Source organism: Bubalus kerabau, chromosome 2 (assembly GCF_029407905.1).
Source record: "Bubalus kerabau isolate K-KA32 ecotype Philippines breed swamp buffalo chromosome 2, PCC_UOA_SB_1v2, whole genome shotgun sequence".
NCBI classification, from domain to species: Eukaryota; Metazoa; Chordata; class Mammalia; order Artiodactyla; family Bovidae; genus Bubalus; species Bubalus kerabau.
Window position 1 is genome coordinate 138,276,286 of NC_073625.1, and position 27,293 is coordinate 138,303,578.

Below are 27,293 nucleotides of genomic sequence, written 5' to 3' on the forward strand. Positions count from 1 at the left end.
ACATATCACAAGGCAACAAAGCATTATTTTGAAAAGAGATTTCTATTCCTATGCTCATTGCAGCAATATTTATAATAGTCAAATTACAGAAACCACCTAAGTTTCAGTATAGATAAATTGATAATAAGTAGTGTTGAGGGGAAAAAAAAAAAAAGACTGCTATTGTTTTTATGTTCCCTTAATTATTCAGTATTGAATGAAAAACTAGACTATATCGACCTTTATAATTTCACCTATAACATTAGTTATATTAATGATATTTTCTCTAAAAAATGTTTAATTTTGTCAGTAGGAAAATCTCTTCATACCATAGTTTATAGACTCTGACCACAGCAAATAAAAAAAAGCATGAACACTGGCTGGAAAGGGTGAACTTAAGTGTTATGATCAGCATGGTATATTATTTCTCAGGTTTACTTCTATTGTTTTATATCTGCTATGCTCAGCTATTAAGTTCCTTGAAAAGGTGGGTTGTACTCATGAGAGTAACAACAATTTGAATCTTTGAGAAACCTAATATGATGCTTCTATTTTACAATTTAAAGCTATCAACTATAAAGTCTAATAAAGTTCATAAAATGACAAGTTGTGAATATATTCCTCAAAAATAACTCACATATATTAATGGTTTAAAAATAAAACTTAGGGTCTTTTGTTCTTGTTGTTGTTGTTGATCGTCCTTACTTTGTTTAGTTGATTCATTGCTCAATTTATTTAGTTTATAATATGCAATTTCCATTTTTATAGGTAAGTGTACAAAACTACTCTGGAAGACAACTGGCAACTGCAAACAATTTAATCTAAGTTGGTTCTGAGGTTATATTGATGCAGTCTAAACCTATAGATAAGTTTTATAATTTTACTATCATATTTTATATTTCAACTTCAACATTACCCCCCCCCCCAAGCATATGTTGAATCTGTCAGGAAAACAAAGACAAATTTTGTTCATCATTAAATTTGAATCATAGATCTGATATCACACCAAACTGCAAATATCATTTGCCTAAGTTTAATAGCTGATGCCAAATTATACAGTGGAATTCCCATTATGTTAGAAGTTAGATAACCTTGGATTTAAAGGTGATTATGTTAGTGAAATCATTGATTGAGGCCAAGTTACTCTAAGGATCAGTTTATTTGCCTATCAAGTTGGGCCAGTAAAAGCCGTCCTATTGAAAGACGTTGTAAAGAATAAGTACCAAAAACATGTCAAACTAACTCAATCACTGTTTCAATTAACTTCTTATATGCACTGTAACAGAAACGTATTTGTAAATTATTTTTTAAAGCAGTGGACTGTATTATCCTCTTAGAATCACCAATTTTTGTGAAAACTGATTTTTAAAGCAAAAAGACAAAACAACTTGATTGTCTCTATTGACAGAATGCATGTTAATTTAAAATAGAAAGTTCTGAGTACAATAATAAGTAAAGAACATTCTGAGCATTACACGGTAGACTAATTTCCTAAGAATAATAATCAATCGAAAATGTCTCTGAAAACTATAATCTTAGACTTTTCGACAAACAGTTGGAAATTTTCAATTTTTTGGAACCAAGAAATCCATGGAAACTTATATTACCATTATATTAAATAAACTTTAGATTTTTTTTAAAGGAGTAGCTTGACTTTAAATAGTCTATTTTTTCAATATGTTGCAAATTAAACTTCTTAAAAAATTCACATTGTTTAATAATGAGCCACTCTTTGAGTGGATCTAAGAATCAAGCTGAATAATATGTCATGTAAATAGGAAGACTTTAGGAAATGTACAAGAACCACCAGTTACAGTAAAATAGTAAGAATACAGACACTTTTATTTTTTGCCAACTAAGTGACAAGGCATTTTATGCTGTGAATATCTAACACTCTGCTTTGACAACTAGGCACATATTTATATTTTTGCTTTTCTGGTTCAACATTGTCTCAGTTGATTTAGTGCCAACTCAAGTCAGTCTTTCAACATTTGTCCAGGTAACTGGACCAAGAACATCTGGTGAAGACTTGTCACAAATTACAGTGATATTCTTTATTCTTTGAGTGGTTTTGGTCGGGAGAGGTGATGTTGAGCAGAGAGCAGGTAAACAACACACAGATCCACTGAATTGTAACACTGGGAATATTAAATAAACTGTGTCCTTTGATACACTTCACTAGAGTAAAATGACTCAAACGATTTTCCTCTCCAGAATTTAAAACAAAAAGAAAAGCAAAACAGGATTATAACTAATAGAGAACATGGCACAGATATAAAGCTTTAAATCAGGATAGATTTTAGGAAATAAGGTGTAAGGAGAATCAAGTCTAAGTCCAGATAAAAAGAAGTATCTTGTGTTTTAATTAAGTAGTAGTCCAGAGATTAACCAGGCAGTTATCCGGAGATGATAATAAATTTAAAATCAACTTTATGGCTTACAGAGTTTTCAGAAGATACATTGTTAAGGGAAATAATATGGAAAGAAAACAGATTTATAATTCTTAATACTATTTCTAGTCTTTCAGATGTCAGATAATCTTAATACTTAGAAATCGGGATAGGATTTTCTTTTCTTTCTTTCAATATAATGAAAATGGAATACTCCTTAATGATATCAATTTCTCACTTCTCTATTTTAAAGCTCACCCCATAGCTTTTTGATTCCCTCCATTTCAAGCCAAACCTTATGCCCCCAATTAATGATTTTAAGACAAGCACATTTTTTATTATAACTAACCACAGATATTATAAAAATAACCAGTTACTGTAAATGTCAGTTCTTATGCCTCATTTATCTGAGTCCCTAGATAATGTGATCAAGTTTCTTTTGCCTCAATTTTGAGAATAAAACTATGCTACTTATACCCTAAAGCCTCTTAGAATTTTTAAAGTATATAGTTTTAGGGAATGAACTTTGCTTGAATTACAGTTTAATGCATTAAAACACTCTTGACAAGTTGGTGGAAGCACTTATGATAAAGTCTGATAGTTTGAACACTTAATCTTTGAAATATTTAATAAATTATCGGAGGAATTAAGAGATTAGATTAGATTCTGATATCCTAATTTCTTATATGTAATTTCAAAGCTGTTTGAATCAATGCAATCTCTGATATTTTGAGTGGTAAAAGAGATGTGAGAGAGTTGACAAAAGCATTTAAGGAGGAAAAACTGTATACAAGTGCTTTTTCTTAAAAAAAAAAAAAAGGAGTTTTAATTAGGTTAATTAAAATTAGGATAAAACCTAGGATCAGAATCATCAGACAAGCAATCAGGGACCTAGAGATTATCATAATAAGTGAAGTGAGACAGAGAAAGACTAAAATCATGTGATCTAATTTATTTGAGGAATCTAATAAAAATGATAAAATGAACTTATTTATAAAACAAAGCAGACACACACCTGATGATCAAACTTATGGTTACCAAAGGTGAAACACGGGATGAAGTAATAAATAAGGAGATTGAGAATGACATATACATACTACTATATAAACAATAGTTAACTAACAAGGACCTACTGTATAGCAAAATGAACTCTACTCAATATTCTGTAATAAACCATATGAAAAGAGAAACTGAAAAAGAATGGAGATATATATATATATATATATATATATAAAATTCACTTTGCTGTATACTTGAAATTAACACAGCTATATAAATCAATTATACTTCAATAAAAACTTAAAAAAAAAAGAATAACTTGTTCACTCAACAAATATTTACTAATAGCCTTTTGAGTACAAAAATTTGATTGAGGATCAGGAATTCATTGTTCCCCAGTCCTGACTGGTGTGGAGGCAGCAATACAAGATGATGTGAAAGAACAGTATCATGGTGCCACAAAATTTATGTCAATAGCCACAGTGGTCCAACTCAGATGTGGTAGATAAAGGACGTAAAGGTTCTCTGGCTCAGTGACTCTCAAAATTCAGTTGTATCAGAATTACTAAAAATGTGTTAGAACAGAGATAATTGGGACACTTCATCAGAGTTTCTCTTTAATTATGAGGTGCAGACCAGAATTTTGCATCCTCTTACAAACAACCTTGTGAGATACATATTAGTGTAATGCTTTTTATTGTGAAGAGAATAAGACTCAGAGTAGTTAATTAACATGCCAAATGAAGCTAAATCCTCATTTATATTAAAAGGAATGATGAATCATCTTCTGTATTACAGGGACAAGGATTATTTTAAAACTTTTACTCTCTTCTCTGATTCTACAATAATCAATAAATATTTGGATATGCAAAGGTTCACTGAGCAGAACTATCTTACAAGAAGGCCAAGCATTTGTTTGAACAGTCAATTTAGATTATACATTGTAGCAAAGTGCATCAACATTTTTGTTTAAAAAAAAAACATACTTAAACCTACATAAAATTGTGGCATGCTTCCCAGAAATAAAAGGGAATGAAATACTAATAACTGCAACCATAAATAAATATCACAGACATTATATTGAGCAAAAGAATCTGTACACAATAGAATATATACTTCATGTTTCCATTTATATGAATTTTTAAAATTCTGTACTAATCTTGAGACTGGTGGTTAGCTAGGTTTGGTGATGAAGAGTTACTCTGAAGTGACCCAGAGAACTTTTGGAGATGATGGGAATGTTCTTATACTAAATAGGAATGGAAAGTACATGGCTGTATTCTTTTGCCCATTAAGATGTATCTGTTTCAATTCATAAAAATTTTATCTGAAAAAATATGGTTATAAGGAGTGTGAGGGGATATACAGACAAAACAAAAATATTAGTATAATTGATGAAACTGGTTGAGATATATGGGAGGTTCATTTTACTATTCTCTTTATTTTGTATATATTAAAAAAAGAGAGAGAGAGTTCAAAATAACAGTGTGGGAAGATACGTCCTCTCAGATACACATCAACTCTACAACGACATGCGGAATAAATCTTATGAAAAGGGACCTGAACACTGGATGTACGAAGACTCCACAACAAAGTGTAAAAGGACAGTTTTAAGATTAGTAGAGATACAATTTCATCAAGCAGAAAAAAATCATTTCAGAAAACCACAATTGGGAAGAATCACAAACAAATGGATCTTTAACCCAAGAAACAGGGATCAAGCTCCATATTAACCCTCCCAACCCTGAGATCCTGCACAGGAGAAAAAAGCCCACAAAATATCTGGCTTTGAAAACCAATGAGAAGTGTGTGCAGGAAAGTTACAGAACCCTCCGTTCAGTTCAGTTGCTCAGTCGTGTCTGACTCTTTGCGACCCCATGAACTGCAGCATGCCAGGCCTCTCTGTCTATCACCAGCTCCTGAAGTTCACCCAAACTCACATCCATCAGGTTGGTGATGCCATCCAGCCATCTCATCCTCTGTCGTCCCCTTTTCCTCCTGCCCCCAATCCCTCGCAGCATCAGAGTCTTTTCCAATGAGTCAACTCTTTGCATGAGGTGGCCAGGTATTGGAGTTTCAGCTTTAGCATCATTCCTTCTAAAGAACACCCAGAACTGATCTCCTTTAGGATGGACTGGTTGGATCTCCTTGCAGTCCAAGGGACTCTCAAGAGTCTTCTCCAACACCACAGCTCAAAAACATCAATTCTTCGGCGCTCAGCTTTCTTCACAGTCGAACTCTCACATCCATACATGACCACTGGAAAAACCGTAACCTTGACTAGACGGACCGTTGCTGGCAAAGTAATGTCTCTGCTTTTGAATATGCTATCTAGGTTGGTCATAACTTTCCTTCCAAGGAGTAAGCGTCTTTTAATTTCATGGCTGCAATCACCATCTGCAGTGATTTTGGAGCCCCCAAAAATAAAGTCTGACACCGTTTCCACTGTTTCCCCATCTACTTCCCATGAAGTGATGGGACCAGATGCCATGATCTTTCCCATGAAGTGATGGGACCAGATGCCATGATCTTCGTTTTCTGAATGTTGAACTTTAAGTCAACTTTTTCACTCTTCTCTTTCACTTTCATCAAGAGGCTCTTTAGTTCTTCTTCACTTTCTGCCATAAGGGTAGTGTCATCTGCATATCTGAGTTTATTGGTATTTCTCTCAGTAATCTTGATTCCAGCTTGTGCTTCTTCAGCCCAGCATTTCTCATGATGTACTCTGCATAGAAGTTAAATAAGCAGGGTGATGATATACAGCCTTGACCTATTCCTTTTCCTATTTGGAACCAGTCTGTTGTTCCATGTCCAGTTCTAACTGTTGCTTCCTGACCTGCATACACATTTCTCAAGAGGCAGGTCAGGTGGTCTGGTGTTCCCATCTCTTTCATAATTTTGCACAGTTTATTGTGATCCACACAGTCAAAGGCCTAGGGAATGAAAAACCTTTTGTTAAAGGGCTTGTACACAGACTAACTTGATCTGAAAATCAGCACCAAACACATGAGCTATAGGTAAAGGGGACCCACTTCCTAATCCTGAATTTTATGTCAGGGAGGAGGAAATTAGGTGGGATGCTCCCTGGGGACTGAGATACTGATGGAGACCATTTTGTGATCCCAGACTACTTTGATAATGTCAGCATTGAAAAGCAGTATTTTGGAATCCTCTCCATAAACTGTTAGAGACAGTGGGCATGGACCCACTGAGAGTCCTTTCTCTCCTAGCACCTAAGTCAGACCTCAGAAAAAATCTAAGGAAGAGTCCTCTTCACCAGTGTCCCACAGAAGCCACAAGATCCTCAGCTATTCCAAGGGCAAATCCCACAGAAAAGCATCCCATAGCAGCCACCACTGGGCTCCACCAAAGGAGGAAGATGCAGGGTCCACATAGGTGACACTCCTTGATATCTGGCTCTGGAGTTGTTTGTCTGAGGCAGGATTGTATGTCTGAGCCTCATAGTATATCTCATAAATAAGACCACTCCTTTAAGACTGGGAGAGATAGTTAACCTAATCTATAAAAATAGAGAATTAGACAAATTGAGGAGAAAGAGGATTATGTTCAAACTGAAAGAACAAAACAAAAATCTCAGAAAAAGAACTAAAAGCAACAGAGGTAAGCAATCTGCTGATAAAGATTTAAAAGTAATGGTCAAGAATGATGCTTCACTGAATGTGGAAAAACAATGACTGAACAGAATGAAAGCCTCAACAAAGAGACAGAGAATATAAGAAGGTATCAAGAGAAGGTATAACAGACCAGAAGAGTTCACTAGAGGGATTAAACACTAGAGAGGACAGATCACTCAGCTGGAAGACAAAACAATGGAACTCAGTCAGAGCTGCAAAATGAAATAAGAATTTTAAAAAAAGAAAATACGGACTTTTGAAACAACAATGATCAGGATAATACTTATATCATTATAGGGGTCCCAGAAAGAAAAGTGAGAAAAAGAGCCAGAAATATTATTTAGGGAAATAGTGGCTGAAAATTCTCTAATCCAGGGAAGAAAACAGACATCAGGTCCAGAAAGCCCAGTTCAGTTCAGTTAAGTCACTCAGTCGTGTCCGACTCTTTTCGACCCCATGAATCGCAGCATGCCAGGCCTCCCTGTCCATCACCAACTCCCAAAGTTCACTCACACTCATGTGCATCGAGTCGGTGATGCAATCCAGCCATCTCATTCTCTGTTGTCCCCCTTCTCCTCCTGCCCCCAATCGTCCCCAGCATCAGGGTCTTTTCCAATGAGTCAACTCTTTGCAGAGTTGCAAATAGCATGAATCAAAAAAGATACGTATGAAGATACAATTAAAATTGTAAAAGTTAAGGATAAAGAGAAACTTCTAAAAGCAGCAAGAGAAACAACTTGATGCTTACAAGGGAAATCCCATAAGAATATTTGTAGATTTTTCAGTAAAAACCTTACATGCTAGAAGGAAGTGGTGTGCTATATCCATCATGCAGAAAGAGAAAAAACTTCCAACCCCAAATTCTCTACCCAGCAAAGTTAACATTCAGAATTGAAGGAGAGATCAAGGCTGTACCAGCTAAGCAAAAACTAAAGGATTTCATCACCACTAAACTGGTCCTGCAAGAAATATTAAAGGGATTTCTTTAAGCTGAAAGGAAATGGCATTAGTTAATATGAAAATATATGAAATAAAAAAAATACCTTATTGGAAAAGGTAAATATATAGCAAAGTTCATAAAATAATTGTTAATAAGGCAGATATAAGAATTACAAGAAAAAAAGTAGTAAAATTAGCTAAAATTACAATAATTAAAGGACACATAAAATAAAGATGTAAAATGTATCATCAAAAATATAAAATGTGTATGTGCTGGGGAAAGAGTAGAAAGACAAAGTTTTGAAATGTATTTAAATTTAATTTGCTACCAACTTAAAATAAGCAACACTCACAAGAATGTTATATGTAAATTTCACAGTAACCCAAGGAGGTCAAAAAATTATTGCAAGTATACAAAGGAAAATGAGAAAGAAATCTAAATATAACACTAAAGAAAGAATCCAATACACAAGAGAGAAAAATAAAAAAGATAACAGAATCACAATAAATACATGTGTGTGTGTGTGTGTGTGTGTGTGTTCTTAGTCATGTCTGACTCTTTGTGCCCCCAAGGACTATAGCCTGCAAGGCTCCTCTGTCCGTGGGGATTTTCCAGGCAAGAATACTAGAGAGGGTTGCCATGTCCTACTCCAGGGGATTTTCCCATACCAGGGATCAAACCCAGGTTTCCCACATTGAAGGCAGATTCTTTACCATCTGAGCCAGCAGGGGAATCCAAGAATACTGGAGTGGGTAGCCTATCCCTTCTTCAGGGGATCTTCCTGATCCAGGAATTGAACTGCGGTTTCCTGCATTGCAGATGGATTCTTTACTAGTTGAGCTACCAGGGAATCCCCAAAAAGTACATACCCATCAGTAATTACTTAAAATGCAAACAAACTAAAGGAACTAATCAAAAGATGGAGTGGAAAAATGGATAAAAAACAGGACCCATCTATTTACTGCCAACAAAAGACTCACTTTATAAGAAAGGACACACCCAGACAGAAAATGAAGGAATGGAAAAAATATATTTCATGCACATAGAAATTAAAAGAAAACTGCAGTACTATTCTCATATCAGACAAAAATAGACTTTAAAACAAAGACTGTAAGAAATGACATAGAAGAGCATTACATGATAATAAAAAGGTAAATCCAGCAAAAAAAAAATACTGAAACCCAACAGAAGAGCAACATTCAGAAAACTAAGATAGTGGCATCTGGTCCCATCACTTCATGGCAGATAGATGAGGAAACAACAGAAACAGTGACAGACTTTATTTTTTTTTTTTGGGCGGGGGGGGCGGTGTCCAAAATCATTGCAGATGGTGACTGCAGCCATGAAATTAAAAGACACTCGCTCCTTGGAAGAAAAGCTATAACCAATGTAGACAGCATATTAAAAAGCAGAGATATTACTTGGCTAACAAAGATCTGTGTAGTCAAACTAGCATTTTTCCAGTAGTCATGCATGGATGTGAGAGTTGGACTATAAAGAAAGCTGAGCGCCAAAGAATTGATGCCTTTGAACTGTGGTGTTGGAGAAGACTCTTGAGAGTCCCTTGGACAGCAAGGAGATCCAACCAGTCAATCCTAAGGGAAATCAGTCCTGAATATTCATTGGAGGGACTGATGATAAAGCTGAAACTCCAATATTTTGGCCACCTGATGTGAAGAACCAACTCATTGGAATAGACTCTGATGCTGAAAAAGATTGAAGGTGGGAAGAGAAAGTTATGACAGAGGATGAGATGGTTGGATGGCATCACTGACTCAATGGAAATGCATTTGAGTAAATTCTAGGAGTTGGTGATGGACAGGGAAGCCTGGCATGCTGTAGTCCATGGGGTCGCAAAGAGTCAGACACGACTGAGCAACTGAACTGAACTGAAGAGAAGAGCACCAAGATACAAAAGAAAGTATTTTTGATCTTAAAGGGAAAATTTTAAAGCAAGACAATAATAGTATGGGACTTTAACCCCTACCTACCTCAATGAATATATTATCCAGACCAAAAAAAAAAAAATCAATGTGAAAACATTAAATTTAAATAATACATTAGATAAGATGAACTTACTAGATATAGAGCATTCCATCCAAAAGCAAAAGAATACACATTCTTCTTAAGTACACATGGAACATTTTCTCGGCTAGATCACATGTTGGGTCACAAACTGCATTTCAATCAACTGAAGAAAAACTTTCTCCAACTGTAATGGTATAAAGGGGTCTTTGAAAAAAGCAAAAAAAAAAAAAAAAAAATCTAGAGGCAAATGAAAATAGAAATACAACATACCAAAATCTATGGAGTTCAACAAAAAATTGTTCTAAAAGGGAAGTTCATAATAATTCAGGCTTCCATCAAGAAACAACTACAAAAATACCAAATAAACAATCTAACTTTATACCTAAAGGAACTAGAAAAAGAATAAATGAAGCCCACAGTTAACAGAAAGAAGAGAATAATAAAGATCAGACAGAAGTAAATCAAAGAGAGACAAAAAATAAAGTGGGAAAGATCAATGAGACTAAGGGCTGGTGATTAGAAAAGATAAAATCTACAAACCTTTAGCTAGACTAACCAAAAAAAAAAAAAAAGAGAGAGAGAGAAAGAAAAGAAAGAGGATACAAATAAATAAAATTAAAAAATGAAAGAGAAGTTATAAATGTAACCACATAAATTTGAAGGATAAAATGAGACTACTACCAATAATTAAATACCAACAGTTTGACAACCATGGATAAATTCCTAGAAACAAAAAATCTTCCAAGAAGGAAAAATAAAGAAACAGGAAATCTGAACAGAAATTACCAACAAGGAGACTGAGACACAAATTAGAAAATCTCACAACAAACAAAAGCTGAGGCCCAGAGAGATGGCTTCTTTGGCAAACTCTACAAAACACTCAAAGAAGATTTAATACTTATTCTTCTCTCAATATTAACACAAAATATTCAAAGATGACTTAATACTTTTCTTCCAAAAATTGAGGAGGAGGAAAACATTCCAAAGCATTTACAAGGCCAATATTTCCCTAATACTAAAACCAGCCAAGGACACCACAAAAATGAAACATGCATGCCACTATCTTCAATATCTACAGATACAAAAATCTTCAACAAATTATTAGCAAATCAAATCCAACAAAACATTAAAAATATGTACATCTTGATCAAGTGGGATGTATTCCAGGGAAGCAAGGGTGATTCAACATCTACAGAAAACCCATGTAATACATCACATTAACAAAATGAAGAATCAGAATTATAAGATCATCTCAACAGATGCAGAAAAAGCATTTAACAAAATACAACCCTCTTTTAACTGCCAATAAAGTGGGTATAGAGAGAATATACCTCAAATAGTAAAGGCCATGTATGACAAATACACAGCTAATAACACACTCACTGATGAAAAATTAAAAGAGTTTTTCCCCTAAAATCAGGAACAGGGATGCCCACCCTTGCCACTTTTATTCAACATAGTACTGAAAGTACTATCTACAGCAATTAAGCAAGAAAAGAAATAAAATTCTCTCAAATCTGAACTGAAAAAGAAAACTGTCTTATAATATAATGAAATATAATGTCATTTGCAGATGACATTGTATTATACATAGAAAATCCTAAATACCCTACCAGAAAGATGTGAGAAATAAAAAATAAATTCACTAAAGTTACAGGTTACAAAATCAATATACAGAAAGCTGTGACACTTCTATACATTAATAATGAACTATCAGAAACAGAATTAAGAAAACAATCTTTTACAATTCAGTTCAGTTCAGATGCTCAGTTGTGTCCAACTCTTTATAATGCCATGGACTGCAGCACGCCAGCCTCCCTGTCCACCACGAACTCCCAGAGCTTACTCAAACTCATGTCCAATGAGTCAGTGATGCCATCTAACAACTCATCCTCTGTCGTCCCCTTCCCCTCTGGCCTTCAATCTTTCCTAGCATCAGAGTCTATTCTAATGAATCAGTTCTTCACATCAGGTGGCCAAAGTATCGGAGCTTCAGCTTCAGCATCAGTCCTTCTAATGAATATTCAGGACTGATTTCCTTTAGAATGGACTGGTTGGATCTCCTTGTTGTCCAAGGGACTCTCAAGAGTCTTCTCCAACACCACAGTTCAAAAGCATCAATTCTTTGGTGTTCAGATTTCTTTATAGTCCAACTCTCATATCCATACATGACTGCTGGAAAAACCATAGCTCTGAGTAGATGGACTTTTTTGGCAAAGTAATGTCTCTGCTTTTTAATATGCTGTCTAGGTTGGTTATAGTTTTTCTTCCAAGGAGCAAGCATCCTTTAATTTCATGGCTGCAGTTACCATCTGCAGTGATTTTGGAGCCCAAAATAATAAAATCACTCACTGCTTCCATTGTTGCCCCATCTATTTGCCATGATATGATGGAAATAGATGCCATGATGTTGGTTTTCTGAACGTTGAGGTTTTTTTTTTTTTAATTTTATTTTATTTTTAAACTTTACATAACTGTATTAGTTTTGCCAAATATCAAAATGAATCCGCCACAGGTATACATGTGTTCCCCATCCTGAACCCTCCTCCCTCCTCCCTCCCCATTCCATCCCTCTGGGTCATCCCAGTGCACCAGCCCCAAGCATCCAGTATCGTGCATCGAACCTGGACTGGCAACTCGTTTCACACATGATATTTTACATGTTTCCATGCCATTCTCCCAAATCTTCCCACCCTCTCCCTCTCTCACAGAGTCCATAAGACTATTCTATACATCAGTGCCTCTTTTGCTGTCTCATACACAGGGTTATTGTTACCATCTTTCTAAATTCCATATATATGCGTTAGTATACTGTATTGGTGTTTTTCTTTCTGGCTTACTTCACTCTGTATAATAGGCTCCAGTTTCATCCACCTCATTAGAACTGATTCAAATGTATTCTTTTTAATGGCTGAGTAATACTCCATTGTGTATATGTACCACAGCTTTCTTATCCATTCATCTGCTGATGGACATCTAGGTTGCTTCCATGTCCTGGCTATTATAAACAGTGCTGCGATGAACATTGGGGTACACGTGTCTCTTTCCCTTCTGGTTTCCTCAGTGTGTATGCCCAGCAGTGGGATTGCTGGATCATAAGGCAGGTCTATTTCCAGTTTTTTAAGGAATCTCCACACTGTTCTCCATAGTGGCTGTACTAGTTTGCATTCCCACCAACAGTGGAAGAGGGCTCCCTTTTCTCCACACCCTCTCCAGCATTTATTACTTGTAGACTTTTGGATCGCAGCCATTCTGACTGGTGTGAAAGGGTACCTCATAGTGGTTTTGATTTGCATTTCTCTGATAATGAGTGATGTTGAGCATCTTTTCATGTGTTTGTTAGCCATCTGGATGTCTTCTTTGGAGAAATGTCTATTTAGTTCTTTGGCCCATTTTTTGATTGGGTCATTTATTTTTCTGGAGTTGAGCTGTAGGAGTTGCTTGTATATTCTCGAGATTAGTTGTTTGTCAGTTGCTTCATTTGCTATTATCTTCTCCCATTCTGAAGGCTGTCTTTTCACCTTGCTAATAGTTTCCTTTGATGTGCAGAAGCTTTTAAGGTTAATTAGGTCCCATTTGTTTATTTTTGCTTTTATTTCCAATATTCTGGGAGGTGGGTCATAGAGGATCCTGCTGTGATGTATGTCAGAGAGTGTTTTGCCTATGTTCTCCTCTAGGAGTTTTATAGTTTCTGGTCTTACATTTAGATCTTTAATCCATTTTGAGTTTATTTTTGTGTATGGTGTTAGAAAGTGTTCTAGTTTCATTCTTTTACAAGTGGTTGACCAGATTTCCAGCACCACTTGTTAAAGAGATTGTCTTTAATCCATTGTATATTCTTGCCTCCTTTGTCAAAGATAAGGTGTCCATATGTGCGTGGATTTATCTCTGGGCTTTCTATTTTGTTCCATTGATCTATATTTCTGTCTTTGTGCCAGTACCATACTGTCTTGATAACTGTGGCTTTGTAGTAGAGCCTGAAGTCAGGTAGGTTGATTCCTCCAGTTCCATTCTTCTTTCTCAAGATCGCTTTGGCTATTCGAGGTTTTTTGTATTTCCATACAAATTGTGAAATTATTTGTTCTAGCTCTGTGAAGAATGCTGTTGGTAGCTTGATAGGGATTGCATTGAATCTATAGATTGTTTTGGGTAGTATACTCATTTTCACTATATTGATTCTTCCAATCCATGAACATGGTATATTTCTCCATCTGTTAGTGTCCTCTTTGATTTCTTTCACCAGTGTTTTATAGTTTTATACATATAGGTCTTTAGTTTCTTTAGGTAGATATATTCCTAAGTATTTTATTCTTTCCGTTGCAATGGTGAATGGAATTGTTTCCTTAATTTCTCTTTCTGTTTTCTCATTATTAGTGTATAGGAATGCAAGGGATTTCTGTGTGTTGATTTTATATCCTGCAACTTTACTATAGTCATTGATTAGTTCTAGTAATTTTCTGGTGGAGTCTTTAGGGCTTTCTATGTAGAGGATCATGTCATCTGCAAACAGTGAGAGCTTTACTTCTTCTTTTCCAATTTGGATTCCTTTTATTTCTTTTTCTGCTCTGAGTTTTAAGCCAACTTTTTCACTCTCCTCTTTCACTTTCACCAAGAAGCTCTTTAGTTCTTCTTCGCTTTCTGCCATAAGGGTGGTGTCACCTGCATATCTGATGTTATTGATATTTCTCCTGGCAATTTTGATTCCAGCTTGTGCTTCATCCAGCCCCATATTTTGCATGATGTACTCTGCATATAATTTAAATAGCAGGGAAACAATATACAGCCTTGACGTACTCCTTTCCCAATCTGGAACCATTTACAATTACAATTTACATCAAAATAATAAAATACTTAAGGAATAAATTTAGCCAAGTACGTGAAGGATTTGTACACTGAAAACTGTAAGACGTTGATGAAATAAGAAGACATAAATTAATGAAAAAATATTCTGTGCTCATAGATTGGAAAAATTAATATTATTAAGATGCCCATACTATGCAAAGCAATCTGCATATTCAATGCAATTTATATCAAAATTCCAATGTCATATCTCACAGAAATAGAACAAACAATTCTAAAACTTTTATGAAAACACACACAAAAAACCTGAATAGACAAAACAAACTTGAGGAAGAAGTCAAAATTGGAGGTATAATATGTGCTGATTTCAAGCTATACTACCAAGTGATGGCAATCAAAACAGTATGATACTGACAGAAAACCACACACACAGGTCAATGGAACAGAACTGAGATCTCAGAAATAAACCCATCCATATATGGACAATTAATTTACAACAAAGGATCAAAGAACAAACAATGGGCTAATTATAGTCCCTGAGACAGAGTGGGTAAAACTGAACATTCACCAGCAGGAGAATCTTACACCATATATAAAAATTAACTCAAAATGCATTAAGAACTTGAATATAAAACCTAAACCATAAAATTCTTTAGAGAAAATATTGGCAGTAAACTCACTAACCTCAGTCATTTTATTATGTCTTTTGTTGATCTGTTCCAAAAGCAAAAGGAACCAAAAATAAAAATAAACAAAAGGGACCATGTTGAACTAAAAAGGTACTGGACATGAAGGAAACCATCATCAAAATGAAAAGGCAACCCACTGAATGGAGATTTTTGCAAATCATATAACTGATAAGGGGTTAATATCCAAAATATATAAATGACCCATGCAACACAACAATACAAAAAACAAACAACTCAAATCAAAAATGGCCAGAGAGTCTAAATATTTGCATACATTATTTGCACCATTTTTTTGTTGAAGTTATTTCAAATTAAAAATTATTTTAAAAAATCATGCTGAGATTCTCAAGACAATGGCCAGCACTTTGCTAGAGATGACTGAATTCTACATTTATTAAATGACCTAAGTCAAAAATATATAAATAGTAACTGTTGACAATGAGGCAATTTACCAGCTTAAGCAACATATTCATCAGCATCTGCTTTTCAGTAGCACTGCAGAACAGTGCTTTGCAGCAGAGTTAGCTGCCACATGCAACCTCCTGATACTGAGGCATTACAACCCAAGGCAATCAGAGCATTTGCAAATGAGAGGGCTTAACTGACATTTTTGGTGAGGTCTGAGAATTGTAGATGGATATCTATTAATTTTAACTTGAAAATTACAAGAATGAGAGTAAACTGTACAAACTACAGAACAGTGAGTTCCCAGAGAAAATTCTTACATGGATTATTAAAGGGGTGTTTTAGTAGACAAAGTAGTACTTAACAAACCCAACAAAATTCATAAAATTAGAACTCATATTTGACTTAATTTACTTCCTTCTTGGAGAAAGTTATTAATTGATTGGTAAAGTTAATTATATACAAAGGGAAGTTAGACTTAAAAAAGATGCTTTTAGTCTTTTGTTATATCTTGTGGAAAACAAAGAAAATATTGATGGGACACATGGATAATTACATGATTTTTTTATTAGCTTAATTCCTGACTGAAGCATCACAGTTAGTGGGTTAGTATTACCCTGGAAGGAGGTTCAAAGAGCTTTTCCTCTGCCAAGCTTGTGCATACAGAATATTTGTCAATGACACATTAGACAGAAGTTCAATGATGCAGTGAGCACCTGCCAAAATCACAGTTGTTTCTCTTTGCCACATGACCCCCACTGTAATGAACACAGCTTGCTGGGAAAGAAAAGGATGTTTGATGCAAAATAGCCATGTCTATGCTGCCAAGTGGCTGGACAAACAAATGAGATCCCTTCTTTTAGGGAGCCAGAGAATTTAATCATGTCAACTCTAGTCCTATCCAGCATTATTTCCCATAGCTTCAGGGCTTCCCTGACAGCTCAGTTCGTAAAGAATCCAGCTGCAATGCAGGAGACCCCAGTTCGATTCCTGGGCCGGGAAGATCTGCTGGAGAAGGGATAGGCTACTCACTCCAGTATTCTTGGGCTTCCTTTGTGGCTCAGCTGGTAAAGAATTCACCTGCAATGTGGGAGACCTGGGTTCAATCCCTGGGTTGGGAAGATCCCCTGGAGAAAGGAAAGGCTACCCACTCCAGCAGGTATTTTGGCCTGGAGAATTCCATGAACAAAGAATCAGACACAACTGAGCAACTTTCACTTTCATTTTTCACAGACACCTAACTTGAGCATGTGTAGCCCTAGACTCTGGGCTTCAAGTTATGACAACAACTCCAAAGTCATAGATATTTCATGCTTCTAGGTAGATGCATGTGTTTTCCACCTATATGGAGTACTTGTCCCACATGGTATTAAGTTATCTTATCAGTCCATCAATAACACTTACAATGTTTTCTCTCTGTTTACTATACTGTAAGTTATTGAGACAAAAATCTATTATAGACTTTTTCAAGTTTTATTCTGGGGCAGTCTATAATTTTGAGAAGATAAAACATTTATTTTTTGAAATATGGAGCGGTAAGAATTCTTCAACTTTATTATTTTTTAATTACTTTAGGTAACATGCACTTATAAATTGCAACCTTATAATGCTTACAAGAAATAATGATTAATAGTAAACTTACCAATACTTGGATAACCGGGTGTAGAAGGGTCTCCTCCTGGATTCAGTGATACCATGAAGGTATTATAGCTAAGATTTGCAGTCTTTGGTAAATCACAAGGATCAATATATAGAAGAACACCTCCAAATCCAGTTTTTTCCAATAAGGAAAGCTGAAAGAGGAGAACAAATTTTTAAAAATATTTCATATGCATTATTAGTTCATATACTGCCACTTTATAAAGTCACTACAATTAGATGACTTTCTTTACTACTTTTATTTTCTTGTAAAATAAGCACATTTCAGATGTCCTCATTATCAAATCTCAGACAGAGTTATCCTACTGGCTTCTTCCTTTTTCCTCTATTCAACAATATTCAAGCTGCATTCCTACTATGTTTATATTTTATTCCAATGACTGTATTTAGAATTTCTTCACTTTTCACTTGTCCATATACATCTAGAAGTTTTCACTTCTGTGAGAGCAACAAAAGATCTACCACGGACAAAGTTCCATTGCAAAAGGAGAACTGTTCTGACCGCTATCGTGTCCTTCCTGAGAGCAGAAGACACCTACAGGACCTTGATATATTTCCTCTAGGACTGAGCCTGTCACACCAGTTGCTAAAATGTTGAAATACTTTCACACTGGCAAACAGCCACTGCCCTGATCCTCCTGAGAGCTCCCACTGTACTAGTCACTCTGGTCTCTGCCCTGGATGTTCCAGCCAGATGTCTAAGACAGAGCAACTAATGGGCATATACAGAACCAAATGAGGGGCCTTCTTCTGAATGATCAGGTCCTGTTCTGTCTCTGTCATTAAATACTTTGAAAATAGCCCGATTACCTCATATGAACATATTTCACTCAAAGGTTCCTCTCTGTTCTTCTTCACTAATAGAAAAGTAAGAATAGGCAGATTAACTTGTCATTCCAGGTTCTCTTGTTTTAACTTGTTAAACTATATTTTTAGGGCAAAGAACTAATTAATCTTTGCATGACTACCATGATTTGTACAGTAATGATCAAGATTTGCTAGACATGTTTATTCCCCACTAAAGAGGAAAAGTAATTACAGGGGCACTAGGGGATAATGACTGGTGATAGAAGCAAGGTCCGATGCTGTAAAGAGCAATATTGCATAGGAACCTGGAATGTCAGGTCCATGAATCAGGGCAAATTGGAAGCGGTCAAACAAGAGATGGCAAGAGTGAATGTCGATATTCTAATAATCAGCTAACTCAAATGGACTGGAATGGGTGAATTTAGCTCAGATGACCATTATATCTACTACTGTGGACAAGAATCCCTCAGAAGAAATGGAGTAGCCATCATGGTCAATCAAAGAGTCTGTAATGCAGTACTTAGATGCAATCTCAAAAATGACAGAATGGTCTCTGTTTGTTTCCAAGGCAAACCATTCAATATCACAGTAATCCAAGTCTATGCCCCAACCAGTAACACTGAAGAAGCTGAAGTTGAATGGTTCTATGAAGACCTACAAGACCTTTTAGAACTAACTCCCCAAAAGATGTCCTTTTCCTTATAGGGGACTGGAATGCAAAAGTAGGAAGTCAAGAAACACCTGGAGTAACAGGCAAATTTACTTGGAATACAGAATGAAGCAGGGCAAAGACAAATCGAGTTTTGCCAAGAAAATGAACTGGTCATAGCAAACACCCTCTTCCAACAACACAAGAGAAGACTCTACACATGGACATCACCAGATGGTCAACACTGAAATCAGATTGATTATGTTCTTTGCAGCAAAAGATGGAGAAGCTCTATACAGTCAACAAAAACAAGACCAGGAGCTGACTGTGGCTCACATCATGAACTCCTTATTGCCAAATTCAGACTTAAATTGAAGAAAGTAGGGAAAACCACTAGATCATTCAGGTATGACCTAAATCAAATCCCTTATGATTATACAATGGAAGTGAGAAATAGATTTAAGGGCCTAGATCTGATAGATAGAATGCCTGATAAACTATGGAATGAGGTTCGTGACACTGTACAGGAGACAGGGATCAAGACCATCCTCATGGAAAAGAAATGCAAAAAAGCAAAATGACTGTCTGGGGAGGATTTACAAATAGCTGTGAAAAGAAGAGATGAGAAAAGCAAAGGAAAAAAGGAAAGTTATAAGCATCTGAATGCAGAGTTCCAAAGAATAGCAAGAAGAGATAAGAAAGCCTTCTTCAGTGATCAACGCAAAGAAATAGAGGAAAACAACAGAATTGGAAAGACTAGAGATCTCTTCAAGAAAATTAGAGATACCAAGGGAACATTTCATGCAAAGATGGGCTTGATAAAGGACAGAAATGGTATGGACCTAACGAAGCAGAAGATATTAAGAAGAGGTGGCAAGAATACACAGAAAAACTGTACAAAAAAGATCTTCACGACCCAGATAATCACAATGGTGTGATCACTGACCTAGAGCCAGACATCCTGAAATGTGAAGTCAAGTGAGCCTTAGAAAGCATCACTACGAACAAAGCTAGTGGAGGTGATGGAATTCCAGTGGAGGTATTTCAAATCCTGAATGATGATGCTGTGAAAGTGCTGCACTCAATATGCCAGCAAATTTGGAAAACTCAGCAGTGGCCACAGGACTGGAAAAGGTCAGTTTTCATTCCAATCCCAAAGAAAGGCAATGCCAAAGAATGCTCAAACTACCACACAATTGCACTCATCTCACACGCTAGTAAAGTAATGCTCAAAATTCTCCAAGCCAGGCTTCAGCAATACATAAACTGTGAACTTCCAGATGTTCAAGCTGGTTTTAGAAAAGGCAGAGGAACCAGAGATCAAATTGCCAACATCCGCTGGATCATGGAAAAAGCAAGAGAGTTCCAGAAAAACATCTATTTCTGCTTTATTGACTACACCAAAGCCTTTGACTGTGTGGATCACAAAAAACTGTGGAAAATTCTGAAAGAGATGGGAATACCAGACCACCTGACCTGCCTCTTGAGAAATGTGTATGCAGGTCAGAAAGCAACAGTTAGAACTGTTGCTGACATGAAACAACAGACTGGTTTCAAATAGGAAATGGAGTACGTCAAGGGTGTATATTGCCCCTTGCTTATTTAACTTATATGCAGAGTACATCATGAGAAACGCTGGACTGGAAGAAGCACAAGCTAAAATCAAGATTGCCAGGAGAAATATCAAGAACCTTAGATATGGAGATGACACCACCCTTATGGCAGAAAGTGAAGAGGAACTCAAAAGCCTCTTGATGAAAGTGAAAGTGGAGAGTGAAAAAGTTGGCTTAAAGCTCAACATTCAGAAAAGTAAGATCATGGCATCTGATCCCATCACTTCATGGGAAATGGATGGGGAAACAGTGGAAACAGTGTCAGACTTTATTTTTTTGGGCTCCAAAATCACTGCAGATGGTGACTGCAGCCATGAAATTAAAAGATGCTTACTCCTTGAAGGAAAGTTATGATCAACCTAGATAGCATATTCAAAAGCAGAGACATTACTTTGCCAACAAAGGTCTGTGTAGTCAAGCCTATGGTTTTTCCTGTGGTCATGTATGGATGTGAGAGTTGGACTGTGAAGAAAGCTGAGCACTGAAGAATTAATGCTTTTGAACTGTGGTGTTGGAGAAGACTCTTGAGAGTCCCTTGGACTGCAAGGAGATCCAACCAGTCCATTCTGAAGGAGATCAGCCCTGGGATTTCTTTGGAAGGAATGATGCTAAAGCTGAAACTCCAGTACTTTGGCCACCTCATGGGAAGAGTTGACTCATTGGAAAAACTCTGATGTTGGGAGGGATTGGGGGCAGGTGGAGAAGGGGACGACAGAGGATGAGATGGCTCGATGGCATCACTGACTCGATGGACGTGAGTCTGAGTGAACTCCGGGAGTTGGTGATGGACAGTGAGGCCTGGCGTGCTGTGATTCATGGTGTCGCAAAGAGTCGGACACAACTGAGCGACTGAACTGAACTGAGGGAATAACGGAAACTATGACTAAGTCGTACTGAGTATAGACAGTTGCTGCTCATTGTGTGATTCTAATTAATACCTATATTTCACTTCCCATTTACTGCTTCTTTTGTTTATTGAGTTTTACAGTGGACTAAGCAAGGCTTCCCAGGTGGCTCAGTAGTAAAATAAATAAATAAATAAAAATTGCAGTCCATGGGGTCACGAAGAGTCGGACATGACTGAGAGACTTCACTTTCACTTTTCACTTTCATGCATTGGAGAAGGAAATGGCACCCACTCTAGTGTTCTTGTCTGGAGAATCCCAGGGACAGGGGAGCCTGGTGGGCTTCTGTCTTTGGGGTTGCATAGAGTTGGACACAACTGAAGCGAATTAGCAGCAGCAGCAGGCAATGCAGGAGACACAGGAGATGTGGGTTCCATCCTTGGGTCAGGAATATCCCCTGGAGAAGGGAATGGCAACCCACTGCAGTATTCTTTCTTGGAAAACCCCATGGATAGAGGGGACTGGTAGGTTATAGTCCATGGGGTTGCAAAGAATAAGACATGACTGCATATGCATACAAGCAAAGCATCAATTGGGTCTCAAACTAGACTACACCAGCAGGGTAAGAATCATGCTTGTCTTTTGTATGACTCTCTGTACACTTTGTATATAGCAGGCACATAGTAGGCATTTAAGACATTAAATAAAAGAACAAATGACATACATGCTGATGTGGCATAACAACCACGTAAAGCAAAGAGAACTCTGAGAAAATATTTGGGATGTACTTCAATTAGAAAAATAAAACATATGAATATAATAGAATTTTAACTACATATAGGAAATAACATGTAGAAAAATAAATGATGCTTGATGTAAGTATGCTACATTGATTGCATCTTTCCAACTCCTTTAAAAACATTCTGTATTTTTCCATTTTTAAACAAATAATGAACACGAATTAATTTTTATAATAAGGATAAAAACCTAACACTGAGAACCAAAGCTAAGTATAGTTGAGTCACATGTATACTTTCTATAAGAAACTAATATGATCACACTTCTGTTTTTTCCCACCAATGTTTTACTGAAAATGGGTAAAGGATTCAGGGAGAGAGGAAGAATGAGAGAGAGAACAAAAGAAAAAATATATGTGAATAAGAGGGCCAGATTTAACACTGACTCTTCAAATGCTCAGATTGAAGTCCTTAGGGAAGGCTTCTAATGTTTAGATGCTGAAATTACTATTCTCTAAAAGAATAGTCAATGAAACGATTTTGAATGTTCTGCTTACTACAGGAGAAAATATCAAGAAAAAACAAAATGAATGTTTCTAGAAAGCAATTTTTAAAAATACTAGAAATTACTTATTTTATTACGTATTATTTATTATTTAAAGCAAATAGTGACAATTAGTGAGAAAGAGATGTACATCAACAAAACAAAATGAAACAAAAAAGTTAAAAAACAATTCCATTATCTTACGTGTCAAAGTGGCAGCAAATATTAACATGCTGATGTTTCTAGATACCTTTATTAGGGCTTACGCACATTCACACATATATTTACAAAATACGTATGAAAAATATTAATTTGTAATATGTCTTTTTCACTTAGTATATACTAAACATGTGTCCACGTTGATAAGTACACTTATGTATCACTTTAATAGATATATACTATATATGAGTGATATAAGTAATATCATATAAAAACTCCATCAAATATTAGTAACCAACTCCTGATTATTGATCACATTATTTTAAAAATGATATTACAATCTCTGGTTCCTCTGCCTTTTCTAAACCCAGCTTGTATATGTGGAAGTTCTCAATGTATGTACTGCTGAAGCCTAGCTTGAAGGATTTTGAAAATAACCTTACTAGTATGTGAAATGAGTGCAATTTAATGTAGTCTGAACATTATTTGGCACTGCCCCTCTTTGGGATTGGAATGGAAACTGACCTCTTCCAGTCCTGGAAAAGTGGCCACTGCTGAATTTTCCAAATATGCTAACATAATGAGTGCAGCATTTTAATAGCATTTCACCTTGACTGCTAACTAATTAACTGGCAAGGAATGAACAGCAGGAAAAGAATGTGAGGATAGACTCAGCATCAGTGGAAAGTGATTCTATGAGAGATCACTGCTTTGAATAAAGAAAGAGAATGATGATCCACAGTATTTTTTTTTCAATCTGCTTTATTGGACTATCAAATATGTTAAAAAATCTCTTCTAAAAAGATACAGATGATAATAATTTAATCTTTATGAAACAGTGGTTAAGTTTATTTTAGTCAAAAATCACATGGAAGAGTTACATGTTTTTCTTTTCTGATTATATTAGGTAGTATGTTGAGATCCCTTTTATAAAGAATATATATCATGATATACTTCTATACCTCATGGCTAATTATGAAGCAAAGTGGTTTATTAGAAACCTATCTTTGGTTAGAGTTGATTACCTCCCTACACCCTTGAAGAGACAGTTTTATATATGAACCAACCTCCTCTTCCTGTCCTCTGCATACAACAGTTGGACCTGAAGTGGACACCTCTTCAATTTTTTCAAATCTGGTTTCTGACTCTACCCCTCACTGGCCATCATAGAGCTCTTAAATAATTAATTTAATTCAATGACTCAATTTTAGAGAGGGTCTATTGCTGGATTTCCAATAACACTGACAACCTAAGAAACTGTTTACATTATGTTCCTTTGCATTGTTAGCATTACATTTTGAACCTGATGACATGGAGGTTGCCTAAAATGCTCAAAATATCTCCCATTTTGGTGAGATTATATTTTTAACAACACATTCAAAGAATGCCAATGACAAAAAGATGAAACCAGCTGTCACTGTGCTGTTTGATGGCAGACTGTCCCTTGGTGCACAGGTGAAAGTCATTAGCTCTGCGTAGTACCTCTCATAGCTTGAGACCTAGACTGATGATTATACTGGGGGTCTGATACCTGAAAAGATAGGGCGAGTGTCAAGCCAAGATTCTTGACATTAAACTTCAACTGTCTTTTGCTTCTCTTTCTCAAGTATATATCTGATAAGCTTGGGGTCCTTAGTTCTTGTAAACTAAGACAACATTTGACATAAATAGGGCCAGTTGGAACTTAGAATGGAGAAACCAAAAATGAGTCAGGCAGAGGGTGTTAGGCCTGAGTGTTGTATGGTGACCGAGAAGCAGGTCACAGCCTCTGGCTAATGTGGTGCATTGACCCACAAGGCTATATGTCACCTTGGAGGGGCACCATTTCCTAATTAATACAAATCACCATGTGAGCAAATAGCTTCTCTATTCAGAACTAATTGTAAGACGTGTACACACTAGTTATTTTTAGAATGTAGAAATCATGAACCTTGCCAAGGAAACTGACAGCTAAAAAGGAGGAGGAAGTCAGAGAAAATAGAGATGAAAACAGGCAAGAGAGAAAATGGCACACACAGACCTCATGTCCAGCTGTGCGCCTTTCACTTGGACTGGATGAGATTTCCTCCCTTTCTCTGAGGGTGCTTCTGTTATTTGCCAATAAACCAATTCATAACTAAGACAAATGAAAATGCATGAGACTGGGACACAGTACTAGATTTTGTTACCAACTCTAACACTAATAGCTGTGTGACAACTCATAATTTTTCCAGCATTGGTTTCACCATCCATAAAATGCAAGAATTGAACAATATTATCCTCAAACATTCATTATTTCTTAATTTAAAAAAGCAAGTGGTCTTATTCTATGATTTTCAAAATGTTTATGGAGACATTTATTGTACTTTTAAATATTTTGTCATATATGAAACTTGCTTTCAAACTATTGGTTGAGAATACCCTCTCCAAAGAGAAAACATTTTCTAAAAGTAATAAAGACGTGTGAGGTAGTTTTTATGATTGATTCTATCTAATATATATTATAAATATTTTAATTTCACATTAAACTTCTATTAGATATGGAATATAAGGAAAATCAAAATACTTAGAATCTATATATTGAAACTCTAAGTTACTGAATTGATTCGTTCTTCATTCAAAGTACTAATTTAAATTGTGTACTAATTTAAATAGTACATGTGAAGTGTTAATTTTGTCTTTTAAAAATTATTTCTGACTGAGTCCCTTCACTGTTCACCTGAAGCTATTACAACATTGTTAATTGCCTATACCCCAATACAAAATGAAACATTAAAAAAAAAAAAACTATATCACAATGTTTACACTCAAATTGATATATATGACAATTGCAATAAATCACACAGGATTAAATGAAGACAACTTCAATGAAGCTATTAATACTCTGTTTAAATTGGAAATATTTCTACTCTGATAAGTACTTCAACCAATATTTAATTTTCAGGAGACAAGTTACATATTACATAAATTTACAGATTATGTTTATTCAAAATGTCCACAGCCTCCAAATCACAAGCTTCCCAGTCCCTTTTGTTCAACTGAAAGAACCACTAAGTGCTAAGCCAACACAATTCTTAACCAAGTTTCCATGGGTGCTAAAATATCAACATGTCTGAGGTAGCTGAGATAGATGCTAGAGTAGTAATTGAGAAGTGATCCTTTGTAACTCTGAGACATTTTTCTTTTTCTGTACAGAGTCAGACAACTTCCTTCAAGCTATGTCACAGCTTCACATCATCTGAAGCATTATAATGCCCCAAGTCTCCAAGGTGAAATTTCATTAGTGTTATTTTTTCATCCTCAGTAATTAAAAATGATCTGATGGAATATTTTAGTAGCACTAGATTTTGACCTGCTTTAAGACAGTAACCTCATAGCTTCATTTTGTTATCTCTAGTCCTTGATATAGTGCCTGGTAACTATTGATATTTCTATTGTTGAGTTATTGAATAAATTAGTGTATCTATCAATGAATGAATGAATGAAAGAAAAACATAGTGCATAGAGGTATAAATGTATTAAATGAATGTTATTTTGCTCTATGGTTTCTACCCACTGGCTGGAAAACTTATGCCATAAATTTTGCTATGGCATCTTATATATGTCCATTAGAACGTGAGTATAAGTATTAAGCCATCTTTTTTCTGAAATTAAAAAAAGACTCAACAAAATATGTTATCCTTTTATACTTCTGTAAAATACATATTAAAATTGGTCTATTTTGTTTAATTTTGTTTTGTATTGTTTTGCTATCTAACAGTAGCAATAAGGAGTCTAGCCCCCAGGGATTTAAACGTATGAATTTGTCTTATTGGCAGTGTCTTAGAGATAAAATGTCTTTGACCAAGAAATATGATCTCACATTCCTCACTGTGAATCATGTTAGTACACTTCTCCTTGTGCAATATATAAAGCTCTCTGTTGCAAAATTACCCACTTTGAAATAAATGGCGCTACAAATCCGTGGGCAGGACACAACAATCTTACCAAACAAACCTTACGAAAGGCAAAGTTCCTTAGGAATCACTCGCTCAGGGGTCATAGTCTAGAACCTGAAAATGGTCCAACAGTATTACATTCCCATTGCCTTGGACAGACAGCATACGGGAACAGGATGACTACATGGTATTCAGATATTCAGGAAAGAATCATTCAAAGAAAATCAAAGCCAGAGACAGTAAAAGAAACAGGACCCTGATCTGATTCCTACCACTTAACTTCTGTACTTATTGACATCTACTCTTACTTTCCATCAAAACCCCTTTTCTATTTCAGGAGGAGGATGCTGTTGCTATTGTCATTTAGAAAATACCCTCCTTCACAGTGTCCATCGAGGGAATACTGGCTGAATTCTGCAGCTAGACTCTAATCCATTTACAGATGTTGTTAAATTGTCAGCTCACCCTTTTGAACCCACTGAATGTCAGCCGTGCTCT

General features: G+C 35.9%; 1 protein-coding gene across 3 annotated transcripts in view; it reads right to left on the bottom strand.

Annotated features, from left to right (window-relative positions):
* NAALADL2 (N-acetylated alpha-linked acidic dipeptidase like 2) overlaps positions 1-27,293 on the bottom strand; it is a 1,154,148-nt gene that overhangs the window by 608,821 nt on the left and 518,034 nt on the right. For all 3 annotated transcript variants that reach the window (XM_055569014.1, XM_055569015.1, XM_055569016.1), the window contains exon 5: positions 17,508-17,658. In XM_055569014.1, the coding sequence (XP_055424989.1) occupies positions 17,508-17,658 (151 nt within the window). The remainder of the gene's footprint in view (positions 1-17,507; positions 17,659-27,293) is intronic.